The sequence below is a fragment of the Pan troglodytes genome, chromosome 6 (genome assembly GCF_028858775.2).
Source record: "Pan troglodytes isolate AG18354 chromosome 6, NHGRI_mPanTro3-v2.0_pri, whole genome shotgun sequence".
Classification (NCBI taxonomy): domain Eukaryota; kingdom Metazoa; phylum Chordata; class Mammalia; order Primates; family Hominidae; genus Pan; species Pan troglodytes.
In genome coordinates, this window is record NC_072404.2 from 85,901,440 (window position 1) to 85,921,061 (window position 19,622).

General features: G+C 51.3%; 1 protein-coding gene across 5 annotated transcripts in view; it reads left to right on the forward strand.

Moving 5' to 3' along the window:
- Positions 1-19,622, forward strand: part of HIP1 (huntingtin interacting protein 1) — a 204,995-nt gene that overhangs the window by 151,406 nt on the left and 33,967 nt on the right. For 4 of the 5 annotated variants that reach the window (NM_001428067.1, XM_054655850.2, XM_054655847.2 and 1 more), the window contains 5 exon segments: positions 11-91; positions 4,686-4,762; positions 5,539-5,600; positions 12,957-13,097; positions 18,607-18,664. In NM_001428067.1, the coding sequence (NP_001414996.1) occupies positions 11-91; positions 4,686-4,762; positions 5,539-5,600; positions 12,957-13,097; positions 18,607-18,664 (419 nt within the window). 5 annotated transcript variants of the gene reach the window in all.

Genomic DNA, 19,622 nt, shown 5'->3' on the forward strand with positions numbered 1-19,622 from the left:
TTCCTAAAAGGGCCACCTGAGCGAGGGGTATGGCCAGCTGTGCAGCATCTACCTGAAACTGCTAAGAACCAAGATGGAGTACCACACCAAAGTGAGTCTCTGCGGACAGTTCTGCCGCCACCGCCGCCTCCCCTGCTCCATCCCTTCAGCCCCTCCCTGGGCTCATTTGTCAGCTCTTTCAGGTAATAGACAGCCCAGGCTTCTGAGGAAGTGTGCACGTCATGTACCCGAGCTGTGAGAGAGGAAAGCCACTGCCAGGCCCACGGGGTGTGACGAAGGCTGGGATTTTGGCCCGTGTCTTCTGCACCCTTTGTTCCCCATTTTGCAGTTAGAAAGAAATCTGGCCAGGCACGGTGGCTCACACCTATAATCCTAGCTCTTTCGGAGGCCCAGGCGGATGGATCACCCGAGGTCAGGGGTTCAAGACTGGCCTGGACAACATGGCAAAACCCCGTCTCTACTAAAATTACAAAAATTACCCATGGTGGTGATGCATGCCTGTAGTCCCAGCTACTCGGGAGGCTGAGGCAGGAGAATCGCTTGAACCTGAGACCAGGAGGCAGAGGTTGCCGTGAGCCAAAACCATGCCACTGCACTCCAGCCTGGGAGACAAAATGAGACTCTGTCTCAAAAAAAAACAAAAAACAAAAAGAAGAAAGAGTAACCCTAGGCACTATATTGCCTTATGAAAATGTTACGGAAGCATTGATTTTACTGTTAATAAAAACAATTCCTGGCTGGGCACAGTGGCTCATGCCTGTAATCTGAGCATTATGGGAGGTCGAGGCTGGAGGATGGCTTAAGACCAGGAGTTTGAGACCAGCCTGGGCCATAGCAAGATCCTGTCTCTACAAAAAAATTTAAAAATTAGCCGGGCGTGGTAGTGTGCAACTGTAGTCCCAGCTACTCGGGAGGCTGAGGTGGGAGGATACCTTGAGCCTGGGAAGTCAAGGATGCAGTGAGCTATGATCGCATCACTGCCCTCCCACCTGGGCAACAGAGTGAGGCCCTGTTTCACAGAAAAAAGAGAGAAGAAGGTGACACAATGGATAGTGTGAGGTGGGGGAGGCGAGCAGCTGCGGGGTGTACAGGGGTCTGGCAACTGTGGGAGACAACGGGGATCAGGCAGAGGGGTGGGCACATAGGAGGCAACGTAAGCCAGAACTGAGGCTGGGCCAGGCCAGGGTGTCAGAGGCTGAGGCGGGGAGTCGGGCTGCCCTTGGGCTGGATTGCAAGGTGAAGAAGCAGGAGGGAGAGGCTGAGAGTGTGGAGGGGAGGGGGCTTGTAGCGTGTGATTGGAGGGAGGACCGGGCTCTGGTAAAGGTGTCATGAGGAGGCGGGGAAAGGTGAGAACTGGATTTAAGATGTTTTGGGGTTGGGCGCTGTGGCTCACACCTGTCATCCCAGCATTTTGGGAGGCCAAGGCGGGCGGATCGTCTGAGGTCTGGAGTTCAAGACCAGCCTGGCCAACATGGCAAAACTCCGTCTCTACTAAAAATACAAAAAGAAATTAGCTCACGTCTGTAGTCCCAGCTACTCGGGAGGCTGAGGCAGGAGAATCGCTTGAACCTGGGAGGCGGAGGTTGCAGCGAGCCGAGATGCTGCCTCTGCACTCCAGACTGGGCGACAGAGCAAGACTCAATCTCAAAAAAAAAAAAAAAAAAAAAAAGACGTTTTGGGAGTAGAGATTAAAAGCATTAAATTGAGGTGGATGTGGTGGCTCACACCTCTAATCTCCACACAATGGAAGGCCAAGGCAGGAGGATCACTTGAGGCCAGGAGTTGGAGACCAGCCTGACCAACATAGTGAAACCCCCATCTCTACTAAAAACACAAAAATTAGCTGGGTGTAGTGACACACACCTGTAATCCCAGCTACTCAGGAGGCTGAGGCTTGAGAATGGCTTGAACCCAGGAGGCGGAGGTTGCAGTGAGCCGAGATGGCGCCACTGCACTCCAGCCTGGGTGACAGAGCAAGACTCTGTCTCAAAAAAAAAAAAAAGTGTTAAATGGAAAATGGGAGGAGGAAGGGCCTAGGGTAGGATTTTAGGTGGAAAAGGAAAGAAAGGAGGGTGTAGAGAAAGCAAGACTGGGAAGAAGGTTAAGGAGGAAGAGGACTGGGATGGGAGCTGGGGCAGTGGGGCTGCGGGGGTGATAGAGGCCAAAGGGGTCCCTTTGCCTTGTGTATAGGAAGACAGCAGAGTTCAGCGGCATCAGAAGCAGCTGGTGCCAATAGCCAGTCCCCTAGCTTTTAATAGCATGGAAGGGCAGAAGGGAATGGTCACGTGGGCTTGGAGACCTGGGGTGGAAGAGGATGCAGCTGGCTTTGCTTCCAGAGGCTCTCGAGCTCACTGCTGTCTTGTTTTTCCTGGTTTTAGAAAGCAGAGAAAAAGGGGAAGCTGGTATTGTCCAAGTGTGGAGGAGCAAAGGACTTTTCCAGTTTTTAGCAATTAGCGATACAAGAGTGGGGAAGGAGGCTGGGCAGAGTGGCTCACACCTGCAATCCGAGCATTTGGGGAGGCCAAGGCTTGAGGTGAGACCAGCCTGGGCAACACAGTGAGACCCTGTCTCTTAAAAAAAAATTTTTTTTGGCCAGGCGCGGTGGCTCACGCTTGTAATCCCAGCACTCTGGGAGGCCGAGGCGGGTGGATCACCTGAGGTCAGGAGTTCAAGACCAGCCTGGGCAACACGGTGAAACCCCATCTCCACTAAAAATACAAAAAAATTAGCCGGGCATGGTGGTGCGTGCCTGTTAATCCCAGCTACTCAGGAGGCTGAGGCAGGAGAATCGCTTGAACCCAAGGGGCTGAGGTTGCAGTGAGCTGAGATCATGCCATTGCACTCCAGCCTGGGCAACAGAGTGAGACTCCGTCTCGAAAACAACAACAAAAATATCCCGCACACATTAAAGAAAAATTCATTCTCTGGCTGGGCGTGGTGGCTCACACATGTAATCCCAGCACTTCGGGAGGCTAAGGCGGGCGGATCACCTGAGGTCAGGAGTTCAAGACCAGCCTGGCCAATGTGGCGAAACCCCATCTCTACTAAAAACACACACACACACACACACACACACAAATTAGCCCGCATGGTGGTGTATGCCTGTAGTACCAGCTACTGAGGAGGCTGAGGTGGAGGATCGCTTGAGCCCAGGGATTCAAGGCTGCAGTGAGTGATGATCATGCCACTGCACTCCAGCGTGGGCAACAGTGAGGCCATGTCTCTAAAAAATAAAAAAAGAAAGAGAAACAAGAGAGAGCTGGCTTCCCCCTCCTCTGCCATGTAAGCAACGTAACCAGGATGAAGCGCCTCACCAGGCACCGAATCTGTCAACACCTTGACTTTGAACTCCCTGGCCTCGAGAACTGAAAGGCACTCTCTATGGGTTAAGCCACCCAGTGCATGGTATCTTGTTATAACTGCTCGAGCTGACTGAGACGGACGTTCAGGACAGAGAGCGTGAATGCATAGTGACACCAGCTGTGAGTCTTTCTCCAGGGACAGTCGGCAGCCGGCCCTAGGTGCAGAGCCGATGACAAGGACCCAGGCTCTCAGCAGGTCTTCCAAGCAGTGTGGTAGAAAGCCAGGCAGGGTGTGGGGAAGTGGAGCCAGGCCACCAGTCATGATGTCAAGACTGAGCCAGGAAGCAAAGGCAGGCAGAGAGATGGGGAGGAGAGGGAGCAGGAGGGGACTGGCCATCTCTGAGACAGAAGTGTGAGTAGTGGGTGGACTTGAGGGCAGGAGAGGACTGAAAGGGCAGAGGCCTGGGTGATGCAGCCAGAGAGGGAGATGCTGGTGTGGGGAGGTCTGGGCAGGGATGTTTTAGGTGATGGCAGAGTCTGGAGTGGGGATGGAGTAGAGGTGAAGGTGCTGAAATTGAGGTCAGAGGTTGTAATCTCAGCGTGTATGACTTGGGGCAAAGGAAAACTGTGTCCCAGGTGCCAGGTCAAGCCTCAGAGGCCTTGGCACCATGGAACCCAGGAGCAAAGTCTGCAATGGGGATTTTTTTTTCTTTTTTTTGCGGTGGGGGGAGACGGAGTCTCACTCTGTTGCCCAGGCTGGAGTGCAGTGGTGCGATCTCAGCTCACTGCAACCTCCGCCTCCCAGCGTCAAGCAATTCTGCCTCAACCTCCCAAGGAGCTGGGACTACAGGCGTGCACCACCACACCCGGCTAATTTTTGCATTTTTAGTTGAGACAGGGTTTTGCCATGTTGGCCAGCCTCGTCTCTAATTCCTGACCCCAAGTGATCCATCCGCCTTGGCCTCCAAAGTGCTGGGATTACAGGTGTGAGCCACCGCACCTGGCCTAGAGCCTAAAGTATCCACTTGTACATGTAGATGCCCCACGATGGAATGGCCACTCATCTCTGTGGCCTTTTCCCTTTGCCACAGCGACAAACCACACAGATGACAGGATCATGCTGGCTGTAGATACTGAGCAATGATTGATGATACCAGCAGTTTTTCTTTTTTTCTTTTTTGTTTGTTTTGAGGTAGGGTCTCACTCTGTAACCAAGCTGGAGTGCAGTGGCCTTGAACTGTAAACTTGAACTCCCGGGCTCAAGCAATCCTCCCACCTCGGCCTCCCAAGTAGCTGGGACCACAGGCGTGTGCCACCACGCCCGGCTGAGAGAGGGCTCTTCATGTCTTCTGCCCTGACTCCCTTCCTCTGCCTCCCTTCCAGAATCCCAGGTTCCCAGGCAACCTGCAGATGAGTGACCGCCAGCTGGACGAGGCTGGAGAAAGTGACGTGAACAACTTGTAAGTGGCTCCTGCCCTGAGCCCAGGGAGGGAGAAAGCTTTTGTGAATGCTGACACTTCTCATAAGGGTCATGGAGGGCCTGATGGGGGGAGGCCGTGGCTGGGATGGGGACCAAAGCCCCTGGGGGACTTGGCCTTGGGGCTACTTATTTATTGGTGGTGCCTCATCCAGAACCCCTGCCTGGCTATTTCACACCCCAAAGCTTTCCTGTCTGTCTTGCTTTCTGCCCTCTGACTCCAACACTGGTACCTATCCTCTCCCTCTGTCACTGTCACTGTTTTTGTTTTTGTTTTTTGAGAGGCAGTCTCGCCCTGTTACCCAGGCTGGAGTGCAGTGACTTGATCTCGGCTTACTGCAGCCTCCACCTCCCAGGTTCAAGTGATTCTCCTGCCTCAGCCTCCCGAGTAGCTGGGATTACAGGCATGCGCCGTCACACCCGGCTAATTTTTATATTTTTAGTAGAGATGGGGTTTCGCCACATTGGCCAGGCTGGTCTTGAACTCCTGACCTCAGGTGATCCGCCCACCTCGGCCTCCCAAAGTGCTGGGATTACAGGCGTGAGCCACCGCCCCCGACCTGTCGCTGTCACTGTTGACTTCACCAGGCTGCATGGCCATAATACCCACGAGGCTAAGACTTGGAGCTGGAGTTGTGTGTGTGTTTGCGCATGCACGTGAGCATTGGAGACTGGAGTAGCGTAGAGCATGGGGGAGGGGACAGGTAACAGACCGGCCTCAGGCTGTGGAGTGTAAGCTCTCTTTCCTCTTGGGTCCAGTTTCCAGTTAACAGTGGAGATGTTTGACTACCTGGAGTGTGAACTCAACCTCTTCCAAACAGGTGAGTCTCTTCCCTCCCGTCTAACCCAGGCTCTCATGGGAACTACCTAATTCCCAGTCCTCCTCTCCCTGCAAAGTGTGCAGCACAAGGGGTAGGAAAATGGAGACATTCACACCGCATCTCTGGTCTCTCCAACCCTCGTGCAGGGAGGGACTGAACCTCTTCAGTATTTTTCTTTTTAAGAGACAAGGTCTCGGCCAGGTGCAGTGGCTCATACCTGTAATCCTAGCACTTTGGGAGGCTAAGGTGGGCCCATCACTTGAGGCCAGAAGTTCAAGACCAGCCTGGCCAACATGGTGAAACCCTGTCTCTACTAAAAATATAAAAATTAGCCAGGCATGGTGGCACATGCCTGTAATCCCAGTTACTTGGGAGGCTGAGGCAGGAGAATTGCTTGAACCCAGGAGGTCGAGGTTGCAGTGAGCCAAGATCATGCCATTGCACTCCAGCCTGAGTGATACAGCAAGACTTCATCTCAAAAAAAAAAAAGAGAGAGAGAGAGAGAAGGTCTCGCTCTGTCGCCCAGGCTGGATTGCAGTGGCATGTTACGGCTCACTGCAACCTCAAACTACTAGGCTCAAATGATCCTCCCACCTCAGCCTCCCAAGTAGCTGGGACTACAGGCACGCACCACCACATCTGGCTGATTTTTTATATTTTTTGCAGAGATAGGGGTCTCACTGTGTTGCCCAGGCTGTTCTTGAACTACCAGCCTCAAGGTGTCTTCCCAACTCAGCCTCCCAAAGTTCTGGGATTACAGGCGTGAGCTACCACACCTGGCCTCCTAGATATTTTCCAGGTGGGTGGTTTCACGTCTGAGCAGAAAGACCACACACTGCCCCTTCCTACTGGCCTCTCTCCTGAAGCGCAGGCCTCCAAAAGCCCAAAGACAGGTCTTACCTCTTTGCCAGCCACTGGACTGTAGCCATGGCCCTGGCCAGTCCTTGGTCCAGTCTTGTCTGCTACTCGGAACTGGGCTGGCTCATGGGCACGATTTCTGCTGAGGAGGAAGGGCTCATGTCTGTTGTTGAGTTGGCAGCCATGGGAAACAAGCTGGTCAGGATTGGTTGTCACCCAGGACTGGTTGTCACCCAAGTCCACATGAGAAGCTCACACAGTCCTGTTCCACTAGCAGGGGGAGTGGCCACACTTCCAGGCTCCTGCCTGCCAAGAACTGTGGTGCCTCCAGACCATCAGCCCCTAATGCTTCCCTGACAAGCCTCAGCTGGTCCCCTTCTCTCCAGCGCGTCTCCTCCCCACATCTCCCAGCAGGCTCCCCTCCTTTCCCTGGGGGATGTAAGCACCAGCGTTCTGAGACTCAGGGCGTTCCATGACAAGCATCCAACTCTGAAAGACAACGTTCCACATTGCAGGTCTCCATACGCAAGCTTGGTGGTCTCACGCCCAAGCCTCGTGGCCTTCTCTGCATGTGGACAGGCAGGACCCACTCTTGGGGCTTGGACTCTCTGACCCCGAATTTCCTTCAGCTTCCTTCAGCTTGTTCATCTGTGCAGAAATGCCTACTACTGGCCTCTTTTCCAGAATATTCTGTTTTGTGTTGTACGATGGCTGGGACAGGGCAACAAATTCTGTAATACATTGACCAGTCTTCAGCACAGGATGTGGTCAGAAAAACATCAGAAACAGGCCAGGCGCAGTGGCTCATGCCTGTAATCCTAGCACTTTGGAAGGCCAAGGGGGGCAGATCACCTGAGGTCAGGAGTTCAAGACCAGCCTGGGCAACATGGTGAAACCCTGTCTCTGCTAAAAATACAAAAATTAGCCAGGTGTGGTGGTGAGCACCTGTAAGCCCAACTACTCAGGAGGCTGAGGCAGGAGAATGGCTTGAACTCAGGAGGCGGAGTTTGCAGTGAGCCGAGATGCAGTGAGCAAGATTCTGTCTCAGAAAAAAGAAAGACCAACACCAGAAACAGCTGGAAACTGCGGTTTGTGCGAGAAAGGGACATTCAGCCGACTAGGAAGCTATTTGAGCAGGGTGTTATACAAAAGTCAGTAGAGAAATAAAAATAAAACACGGAATCTAGTCTATGCCCTAAGCTATTCCCAGTCAGACTGAAAGCAGTGGTGTAGATGCATTTATTTTTTAAAAAATGCATTGGGGCCGGGCGCAGTGGCTCATGCCTGTAATTTCAGCACGTTGGGAGGCGAAGGCAGGTGGATCATGAGGTCAGGAGTTCAAGACCAGCCTGGCCAACATGGTGAAATGCCATGTCTATTGAAAATACAAAAATTAGCCAGGCATGATTGATGGTGTGTGCCTGTAATCCCAGCTACTCAGATGGCTGAGGCAGGAGAATTGCTTGAACCCGGGAGGCAGAGGTTGCAGTGAGCCAACATCACACCACTGCACTCCAGCCCGGGTGACAGAGCAAGACTCCTTGAAAAAAAAAGTGCTTTGGAAATGTTTGCATAAAAGTATATAAACAAGTGTACATTGTTGTGGCTAACTTTTCATCATTTGGATTTTGGTGGGAACAACGTATGTGGATAATTCAGAATTCATTTGCATTTAGCTTTCACTTTTTTGTTGTTGTTTCTTTTGAGATAGTCTGGTTGTGTCACCCAAGCTGGAATGCAGTGGTGTGATTCCGGCTCACTGCAACCTCCGCTTCTGGGGCTCAAGCCATCCTCCTACCTCAGCCTCCCACGTAGCTGGGACTACGGGCACGCACCACCATGCCCAGCTAATTTTTGTGTACTTTTTTTAGAGACAAGGCTTCATTATGTTGCCCAGGCTGGTCTCAAACTCCTGAGCTCAAGTGATGTGCCTGCCTTGTCCTCCCAAAGTGCTGGGATTATTGGCATGAGCCACCATGCCCAGCCTGCATTTAGCTTTGGAATGTGCTAGATCTGAATGCAGGCGTGAGTGAGATTCTTGGAATTGTCATCCTTGGGAAAGTGCAGCCTAGAAGTTGCAGTTCGGCTGACACAAGCTCTCTCCCCATGGCTCTCACCTCTTCTTGGAGCCGGCTGCCTGCCTGCCTCCCGCTGCTGTGGTGTTTAGGGATAAGCAAGACAAATGTTTCAACCTTTGGGTCATCCTTCCAGTTCCTGACAGACAGTGGACCATGAGTAAGCGGAGATGGTGATGAGGTCCAAAAGGACTTGGTTAGCTGAGAGAATGAGTAAGGGGTAGAGGTGGTGAGCTCAGCTAACTTTTTTGTGCCATATCTCATGACCCCTAGCTCTGGTGTTTTGTGTGTTTGTTTGTTTTGTTTTGAGAGAGTCTCGCTCTGTTGCCCAGACTGGAGTGCAGTGGCACCATCTCAGCTCACTGCAACCTCCGCCTCCCAGGCTCAAGCAATTCTCCTGTCTCAGCCTCCTGAGTAGCTGGGATTACAGGTGTGTGCCACCACGCCCGGCTAATTTTTGTACTTTTAGTAGAGACAGGGTTTCACCATGTTGGCCAGGCTAGTCTCGAACTCCTGGCCTCAAGTGATCTGCCTGCCTTGGCCTCCCAAGGTGCTTGGATTATAGGCATGAGCCACCGTGCCCAGCCTGCTCTGGTTTTATATGCATTGTTCATTAATATTGTTACCACGAGATGCTGACCTACTCATCTCTAAATTCCCTCTGTTCTAGCCCAGTGCCTGGTGAATAGCAGGCCCTCAACCATAAAAGAATGCTTGCTTTTTGAAAAACAGCAGGCTACCAGGTGCAGTGGCTCATGCCTATAAACCCAGCACTTTAGGAGGCCAAGGTGGGAAGATTGCTTGAATCCAGGAGTTATAGTCGGGTAGCTCTGGTCCAGAAGACTCTAAGTAATTCACCCTAGAGTTTCCCAGAGCATGCAGCTGAAAGTTAACACCATGTAATGAATTCTGTTCACCTATTTCATCATCACTGCTGTTTTTCTTTTCTCTCTCTCTCGTGTTTTTTGTTTGTTTGTTTGTTTGTTTTTGGAGATGGGATCTCACTCTGTCGCCGAGGCTGGAGTACTGTGGCACAATCATAGCTCACTGCAGCCTTGACCTCCCTGGTCTCAAGGGATCCTCCCACCTCAGCCTCCTGAGTAGCTGGGACCAGGGATGTGTGCCATCACACCCAGCTAATTTTTTAATTTTTTGTAGAGATGGGGTCTTGCTATATGACCAGGCTGGTCTCGAACTCCTGAGCTCAAGTGATCCTTCCACCTCAGCCTCCCAAAGTGTTGGGATTATAGGCATGAGCCACCACCCCCAGCCTCCTGTGCTTTAAGAAGCACCCACAGTGTGCACTGTCCAATAGGGCACTCACTAGCCCCATGTGATCATTGAACTTGATTACAATTAAATAACATTTAAAAGTCAGGTCCTCAGCTGCACTAGTCCTATTTCAGGCATATTTCAGAAAGCCACATATGGCTAATATATTAAAAAGTTTATATGAACATTTTCATCACTGTAGAATTCTATTGGATAGCACTATTGTGGGTGATTCTGATGTGTGCTAAAACTTGACAACCACTGAGCTTGGACATACAGTTTTCAACCCTGGATGCAGATTAGAATCTACCTGGGGCTTTTTTTTGTTTTTGTTTTCTCTGAAACGGAGCCTTGCTCTGTCGCTCAGGCTGGAGTGCAGTGGTGGGATCTTGGCTCACTGCAGCCTCCAAGCAATTCTTGTGCCTCAGCCTCCTGAGTAGCTGGGACTACAGGTGCCCGCTACCACACCCGGCCAATTTTTGTAGTAGAGACGGGGTTTCACCATGTTGGCCAGGCTGGCCTCGAACTCTTAACCTCAAGCAGTCCTCCCACCTCAGCCTCCCAAAGTGCTGGGATTACAGGCATGAGCCACAGCACCTGGCCTAACGGGGGACAGCAGGGGAAGGCTTTTGACACCCACTGACATCCCAACATACCGCAGACCAATTGAAACAGATGGTGGGGCGGTTCTGGGGGTTGCAGGAAGACTTTAGTGTTTCAGTTTCCCCAGGTGATCCTAACCAGTCTCAAAGCCAAAGTCAAGAACCACTGCACAATTCCATGCACTTTTCCCAGCATTCTCATTGAAGTCCTCTGAGACCCTTACGAGGTATGCACTGTTATAGCCACATGTGCTCAACAGAAGGGCATCAGGAGGCACAGAGTGACTGAGCAACTTGTCCGCGATGACACTGCTCTAGATGTTTCTGGATGCCAAAGGGCATTCCTGGAAGGTATCAGGAATCGGGGCCAGGCAGGGAAATGGAACAGCCCGTGGTTCCTGCCAGTTGGAGCCTGAGGAAGCCGGTAGACTTGGGGATGGCTGCCTTGCAGTGACAGCTGCTTTTAATTTGTGTCAAGAAGAAAAGCTGCCTTTTAATTAGAACAGTTCGGGATTTTTTTTTTTTTTCAGCTGCCAGACTAACCCAGTTACCAGGGATTAGTGCAGTCGGGAAGCGGAATACAGGCAGTGCTAGGCTTCCCTCTGGGCCAGTTCCACTCACAGAGGGACCGCGGGGAGAGTCATTTCATTGCCCGCTGCGTGCAGAGTCTGCAGAGGCAGTGGGTGGCCAGTGCAAGAAGGAAAATCAGCCTGGCCAGTGGTGTGAGCTGAGTGTCTGCAGCCAGACGGCCAGTTGCTTGGTCTAGGATGGGGGGCAGGAGGTTAGTGTGGAGGGAGCTCCAGCGTGAGAAATTGAGGGAGCAACTTCATCTCTGAAACTCAAGAGGGTGGAGGCAAGACTTCTATTTTTGTTGACAGGTGCCCCAAGTTTCAGCCCTGAACCGTGACATATCTTCCTTCTCCCAAGTCCTTTTTCTTATTTTTCTTGTTTCGTATTGTTTTGTTTTGGTTTGGTTTGGTTTCTTTTGAGATGGAGTCTCACTCTGTCACCCAGGCTGGAGTGCAGTGGCACCGTCTCAGCTCACTGCAACCTCCACCTTCCAGGCTCAAGCAATTCTCCTGCCTCAGCCTCCCAAGTAGCTGGGTTTACAGGCACACGCCACCACACCCAGCTAATTTTTGTATTTTAGTAGAGACAGGGTTTTGCCATGTTGGCCAGGCTGGTCTCGAACTACTGACCTCAGGCGATCTACCCGCCTCGGCCTCCCAAAGTGCTGGGATTACAGGCATGAGCCACTGTGCCTGGCTTGTTTTGTTTTATTTATTTATGAAACAGAGTCTCACTCTGTCGCCCAGGCTGGAGTGCAGTGGTGGGATCTTGGCTCACTGCAGCCTCCACCTCCTGGGTTCAAGCGATTCTCCTGCCTCAGCTTCCCAAGTAGCTGGGATTACAGGCATGAGCCATCACGCCTGGCTAATTTTTGTATTTTCAGTAGAGATGAGGTTTTGCCATGTTGCTCAGGCTGGTCTCAAACTCAGGCTCAGGCGGTCCCCCCACCTCGGCCTCACAAAGTGCTGGGATTACAGGCGTGAGCCACTGCACCTGGCTGAGACCCAGTCTCGTAAAGAGGAAAAAAATGAAGATGAGGCTCCTCCTCCATGTCCGCCATGGTAGGAGCTCTCCCAGGTTATGAGCAAATCTCTTCTTCCCTGAGCTATCAGGGGTCTCTGCACAGAGTAGCGCTTAGTTCACCCAGTCATGATGCACTGAATATTCTGACTCTCAGGAGCAAAGGCTCCTGGTCTAACCATCATTGGCCCCATCAGCTCTTAGGCTCTCCAACAAGTCTGTTAACTCACCACCTCTCAACAAAACCACTTTTTTTTTTTTTTTTTTTTTTGAGATGGTGTCTTCTCTTGTCACCCAGGCTGGAGTGCAGTGGTGCAATCTCGGCTCACTGCAACCTCTGCCTCCTGGGTTCAAGTGATTCTCCTGCCTCAGCCTCCCGAGTAGCTGGGATTACAGGCATGTGCCACCATGCCCAGCTAATTTTTGTATTTTTAGTAGAGACAGGGTTTTCCCATGTTGGAGAGGTTGGTCTCGAACTCCTGACCTCAGGCGATCCACCCGCCTCGGCCTCCTAAAGTGCTGGGATTACAGGCATGAGCCACCACACCCTGCCAAAACCACTTTTTTTTTTTTCGAGACTGAGTTTTGCTCTGTTGCTGGAGTGCAATAGCATGATCTTGGCTCACTGCAACCTCCGCCTCTCGGGTTCAAGCGATTCTCCTGCCTCAGCCTCCCGAGTAGCTGGGATTACAGGCATGCGCCACCATGCTCGGCTAACAAAACCACTTCCTGACTTTGTGACAGCCTTCAAGTTACTAACCTTCTGTTTCTTCACCTGTTTAATGGGGATACGTTTACCTATCTCATGGGAGTGTTGTGAGGGTTAAATGAATTAGATGAGGTAAAGCACGCACAGAATCAGTCCTTGGTGTATGTTGGACCCCTGCCTCTGCCCCTCTGAAGAGGCTGCCTGTAATCCCCTGGCTCTACCACCTTTCTCCCTCACTTTTATTTCCTAGTATTCAACTCCCTGGACATGTCCCGCTCTGTGTCCGTGACGGCAGCAGGGCAGTGCCGCCTCGCCCCGCTGATCCAGGTCATCTTGGACTGCAGCCACCTTTATGACTACACTGTCAAGCTTCTCTTCAAACTCCACTCCTGTGAGTACCGTGGGCCAGATCTTCTTACATGAGATTCAGGCCGGAGGGAGGATCCCAGCCTGAGGATGTCCCCAGAGAAACGCAGTCCTTCTCAGTGCCTTTGGCTGTCTGCTTCTGTTCCAAAAGGCCCCGGAGCTTCTGACCATTGTGAGGATAAAAGAGCAGGGCCCAGGCTTTGGTGACCCCAGTAAAGCCCCTGGCTTGCCACTCTTGCGTCCCAGTGTTACAGGATCTTTGGGGTGTCCGTTTTCTGGCTGGAAACCTCTGGGGCCAGTGGTGCCTTTGCCCGAGTTCTTGTTCGGCATCCAGGAAGAATGAGGTATGCAGAGAAGTGGAGGGTGGACAAGATGAAGAGGAGCTTTATTAAGTATTAGAACAGCTCAGAGGAGACTGCAGTGGGTACCGCTCTCTGTCTGTAGGCAGGTTGTCCTGTCGAGTGTTCAGCTCTCAGCAGAAAAGAGGCCATGGAGTGGGTAGCTCCTCTCTGCAGCTGGTTATCCTAGCATCTTTGCAGGTCTCTGAAGCCTCAGCAGAGAGGGTAGCTCCTCTCTGTAGCTGGTCGTCCCATCTCTGCTCAGCTCTGGCTGAGCTCAGGCCTTTTATGGGCCTCAGAGGGGAGGAAATGCACCCCAATTGGTCCATGGGCAGGCCCGGAAAGGGCACCCCAAGTTCCCACTCCGGTCTGTGGGATTGGCAGCCCAGCCCCCACCGGGGACCCGCCCTTTCACCCAGGAATCTGTCTGCCTCCCGCTGCCATGCATGGCAACAGGGCTCAGCCCCAACTTTGCTCTAAGATCAGAGTGGGTGCCGACAGCTGGGAGAAGCCAGGGAGCGGGAAGAGGTTCAGAAGAGGGGAGGGAGAGCCTTCTCAGGCCCTGAAGAGTACAGGGATGCCTGAGTCTGCAGCCGGGGCTGGGGGCAGGTGCGGGGCAGCAGGGCTGCCACCCACTCCATGGAGTGGGAGGCCCAAGTCTGCAGCTGTGTTTTGGGCGGCTGCAGCTGCACCTGGGAAGGTAGGGTTCCTGCCTGCTCCGGACCCTCAAGAGCACAGGGAGGCTCAGATCTGCAGTCACAACTTGGGCGGCTACAGCCCCATCCAGGAGGGTGAGGCTTCTGCCTGTTCCATGGAGTGTGCAGCCCTGGCCATGCCTCCCTGCTGCAGCTGGCATGATGGCAGTGGCAGGCCATCTGGACTGGCAGCTGCCATCACCAGGATGGTCCTCTCTGTCTGCCTCTAGCTTGAGCACGTCACCATTCATCAAGTATGTCGTGTATCCTATGAACAGCACAAATATCAGCAGACCTGGCCTAGACCTACATGAGCTAACATAATGATTTCCAGACCATTTATCTACACAATCCCTTTGTGCAAATGGAATTTTATGGAGAAATATAAATTATAAAACACAGCTGCTCATTAAATGGAGACCTATCCCTTACCTAGCTTCAGTTCCCTGGGGTGCCCTTAGCAGAATATATATAGTTTGGAGGTTCTGGTCTTACAGAAGTTCTTACACTTTTTTTTTTTTTTTTTTTTTTTTTCTGAGACAGAGTCTCACTCTCTCACCCAGGCTAGAGTGCAATGGCATGATCTCAGCTCACTGCAACCTCTGCCTACCAGGTTCAAGCAATTCTTGTGCCTTAGCCTCCCAAGTAGCTGGGACCACGGGTCTGTGCTGGCACACCCAGCTAATTTTTTGTTGTTGTTGTTTGAATTTTTAGTAGAGATGGGGTTTCCCCATGTTGGCCAGGCTGGTCTCGAACTCCTGGCCTCAAGTGATCCGCCCACCTCAGCCTCCTAAAGTGCTAGGATTACAGGTATGACCCACCACACCCGCCAGTTCTTATACTTTTGTGTCCTTCTGGTTTAAAATGATGTGTCTGGGGTGGGCACAGTGGTTCACGCATGGAATCCCATCACTTTGGGAGGCTGATGCAGGCAGATCGCTTGAGCTCAGGGGTTGGAGACCAGCCTGAGCAACATAGTGAAATCCCTGTCTATACAAAAAATACAAAAATTAGCCAGGCATGGTGACATGCGCCTGTAGTCCCAGCTACCTGGGAGGCTAAGGCGAGAGGATCGCTTGAGCCCAGAAGGTCAAGGCTACAGTGAGCTGTGTTTGTGCCACTGCCCTCCAGCCTGGGCAACAGAACGAGACCGTGCCTAAAAAAAATAAAATAAATAAAATAAAGTAGTATAAGACAGTATACTCTGTAACTGCGGTTATTGACAAGTAATGAATCTCTTTATTTAGACAGTACAAGGGAAGGGTGTAGCATTGCCTAGATGCTAACCTAGGGTGGTTTTGTGGAAGGGAGATTGGAATTAGCTGCCCGGGGATTAGAAGGGCTTTGCGGCAAGTAGGCCTGCCTGAAGGGAGCTGAGAGGGTGGAGTGGGCCCCCAAGAGAAGGGACCAGCTGCTTAGAGTGCTGAATACAGATGAACTTTTCATTGTTTCCCCTGGAAACTTTTCATTGTTTCCAAGTATTCTGTTGCTCAGTAGAACATCACCACTGCCTTTTTGTAAAATGGGGAGTTAAGCTGGGCATGGTGGTGCACACCTGTAGTCCCAGTTACTCGGGAGGCTGAGGGAGTTATGAGAAGAGACAGGTAATTAAGTGTTTGGGTTTAAAGGCCTTCTTTGAAGGCAGGGCAATACCCAAGACCCACACTGCCTCTGGGCTGAGGAAGGGGTAGGAGGGATACTCTTTACAATACATAGTTTTTAAATTTACTTTATTTATTTATTTATTTTTCTGAAACAGGGTCTCGCTCTGTTGCCCAGGCTGGAGTGCAGTGGCACAATCTCAGCCCACTGCAACCTCCACCTCCCAGGTTCAAGCAATTCTCCTACCTCAGCCTCCCAAGTAGCTGAGATTATAGGTGCCCGCCACCATGCCTGGCTAATTTTTGTATTGTTTTTAGTAGAGACAGGGTTTCATCCTGTTGGCCAGGCTTGTCTCGAACTCCTGAGCTCAAGTGATCCTCCTGCCTCGGCCTCCCAAAGTGCTGGGATTGCAATTGTGAGCCACTGCAGCTGGCCCTCTTTTCTAAAAATAAACATTTATTTTTGTTTTAGATCTACAGAAAAGTTATAAAAATAGTACCGAGAGTTCTCGTATACCCAGTTCCATTTTCCCTTTGTTCGTATATTAGTATGAAACATTTGCCACAACTGGCCGGGCACGGTGGCTCACGCCTGTAATCCCAGCACTTTGGGAGGCCGAGGTGGGCGGATCATGAGGTCAGGAGATCGAGACCATCCTGGCCAACATGGTGAAACCCTGTCTCTACTAAAAATACAAAAAATTAGCCGGGCGTGGTGGCGGGCGCCTGTAGTCCCAGCTACTCAGGAGGCTGAGGCAGCAGAATGGTGTGAGCCCAGGAGGTGGAGCTTGCACTGAGCCGAGATCATGCCACTGCACTCCAGCCTGGGTGACAGAGCGAGACTCCGTCTCGAGAAAAAAAAAAAAAAAGAAACGTGTCACAACTAATTAACCAGTGTTGATACCTTATTATTAATTAAAGTTCGTACTTAAGGCAGGGTACGGTGACTCACACCTGTAATCCCAGCACTTTGGGAGGTCAAGGCGGGCGGATCACGAGGTCAAGAGATTGAAACCATCCTGGCCAACACGGCGAAACCCTGTATCTGCGAAAAATACAAAAATTAGCGGGGTGTGGTGGCGTGCGCCTGTAGTCCCAGCTGCTTGGGAGCTGAGGCAGGAGAATTGCTTGAACCCGGGAGGCGGAGGTTGTGGTGAGCTGAGATTGTGCCACTGCCCTCCAGCCTGGCAACAGAGTGAGATTCTGTCTCAAAAAAAAAAAAAGTTCGTACTTTATTCAGATTGTCACAGTTTTTACCGAATGTCCTTTTCTGCCCCAGAATCTCACCCGGTACATCATGTGACATTTAGTTGTGATGTCTCCTTAGGTTCCTCTTGGCTATGACGTTTCACTTCTCAAACTTCCCTTATTTTTGATGACTTTGACAGTTCTGAGTTTTTTGTAGAATGTTCCTGAATTCTGTTTGCCTGATGTTTTTCTCCTGATTTAACTGGGGTTAAGGGTTCTTGGGAGAAAGATCATTTAGGTCAAGTGCCATATTCATTCACTGTCCACTTCTGCCATTTTTGTTTTGTTTTGTTTTGTTTTAAGACAGGGTCTCGCTCTGTCACCCAGGCTGGAGTGCAGTGGTGCGATTGTAGCTCACTGCAGCCTCAAACTCCTGGGCTTAAAAGATCCTCCCACCTCAACCTCTTGAGTAGCTAAGACTACAGTGCACATCACCACACCTGGCTAATTTTTATTTCTTAATTTTTGTAGAGATGGGGGTCTCACTATGTTGCCCAGGCTGGTCTCAAACTCCTGGGTACAAGCAATGCTCCCCACTCAGCCTCCCAAAGTGCTGGGATTACACGTGGGAGCCACTGCGCCCAGCCATCTTTTGCCATTTCAATAATCACGTTTTATACATGTGTTCCCTGATTTTATCCAATGAATGTATGACCCATTTCCAAATAACAAATTTAAATTTAAACAAATAAAGCAAACACTAAAAGGATTGCTGAGCTGTGATCTACAGCTGCAATATGCAGGTTCACACATCTGAGAGGTTACAGAACCTCAGAGAACTGGCTCTGTAGGGGAGGAGGCTGTCCTAAGAGGTTACTGGTGTGTGCAGTGTCATAGAGTTAGCTACCAACCAAGCCGGGACTGGAACTCAGATCCCAAGCCTCAATCCCTTGTTCTTTTTTTTGACAGAGTCTCACTGTCGCCCAGGCTGGAGTGCAGTGGTGCAATCTCAGCTCACTGCAACTTCCGCCTGCTGGGTTCAAGCGATTCTCCTGCCTCAGCCTCCCAAGTAGCTGGGATTACAGGCACATGCCACCGCGCCCGGCTAATTTCTGTATTTTTAGTAGAGACATGGTTTCACCATATTGGTCAGGCTGGTCTTGAACTCCTGACCTCAAGTGATTCTCCTGCCTCAGCCTCCCAAAGTGCTGGGATTACATGCATGAGCCACTGCACCTGGCCTTCAATCCCTTGTTCTTTGCCTTCTGACAGCCATCCTCTTAGGCAGGTTCTGTGGATCTCTTCCAGACTAATATCAGCCCTGAGCCTCAACCTAAAACAAATGCAGGCAATAGCTGAGAAAGAACTGCTCCCTCCTGGGCCTGCCATGGTCCAGCCTGCTACTGGGTCAGGTCACCATTTCTTCTCTAGTCCAGGACACAATTTCCACCCTATTGTGCCTGGCATGGCTTGTCCTTCAGGAACTAATTGAAGTGGAAGGATTTGGAGGATAAGTGTCTCCACACTCCTGCTGGTTCCTGCTGGGCTCCCTTGGTTACCAGACTGCGGGACAGCTCTAGGCCAGTCGTGGCCCCTGGCAGTGCTGGCCACATGCCCCAGGGTAGCTGGGCCCCTCCCCCTCGAGAGCCCCGCTGTGGCTTCCCTGCCCTCTGGTCCCCCTCCCCTCTCACACTCTTTCCAATTTCTTCCAGGCCTCCCAGCTGACACCCTGCAAGGCCACCGGGACCGCTTCATGGAGCAGTTTACAAAGTAAGTGGTTCAAGTAACAGGAATGGAGGTGAATTCAAGAGCGCTATAAAATCATTAAGCCATGCAAGAGCACTGTGAGAGGTGGCTGGACACAGTGGTTCATGCCTGTAACCCCAACTCTTTGGGAGGCTGAGGTGGGAGGATCACTTGAGGCCAAGAGTTCGACACCAGGCTGGGCAACATAGCGAGACCCCATCTCTACAGAAAAAAATGTAAAACAAATTAGCTGGGCATGGTGGTATGCACCTGTGATCCCAGCCACTTGAGAGGCTGAGGCAGGAGGATGGCCTGAGCCTAGGAGTCCGAGGCTGCAGTGAGCTATGATTGTGCCACTGGACTTCAGTCTATGTGACAAAGTGAGACCCTGTCTCTAAAAAAAATTTTTTTTAAAATACTTGTGGGGGTGAGGTTATCTTCGGGCTGGAGTGCAATGGCAATGGCACGATCTCGGCTCACTGCAACCTCCGCCTCCTGGGTTCAAGTGATTCTCCTGCATCAGCCTCTCGAGTAGCTGAGACTACAGGCACACACCACCACGCCCAGCTAATTTTTGTATTTTTAGTAGAGATGGGGTTTCACCATGTTGGCCAGGATGGTCTCGATCTCTTGACCTTGTGATCTGCCCACCTCAGCCTCCCAAAGTGTTGGGATTACAGGCATGAGCCACTGCACCCGACCTGAGGTCATCTTCATTCTAAGGTGATAAAGTGACAGAAAATAGCTCAGACAGAGGCAAATCTACCTATAGCTAGGGTAACTATTGGTTATCTAATAAATCCCATAGAAGCATATAGAAGAAAGAGATTTCATCCATTCATTAGTTGCCTGCTTATGCCCCAGACTTCATCCTCTTCTCTTTTCCGTCTCCCTAAGTTCTGGTCTTATAGCATTTATAGACTGATAACCCCTAAATATGCATCTCCAGCCAGACCTTACTTCTGAATGCCAGCCTCTTGTC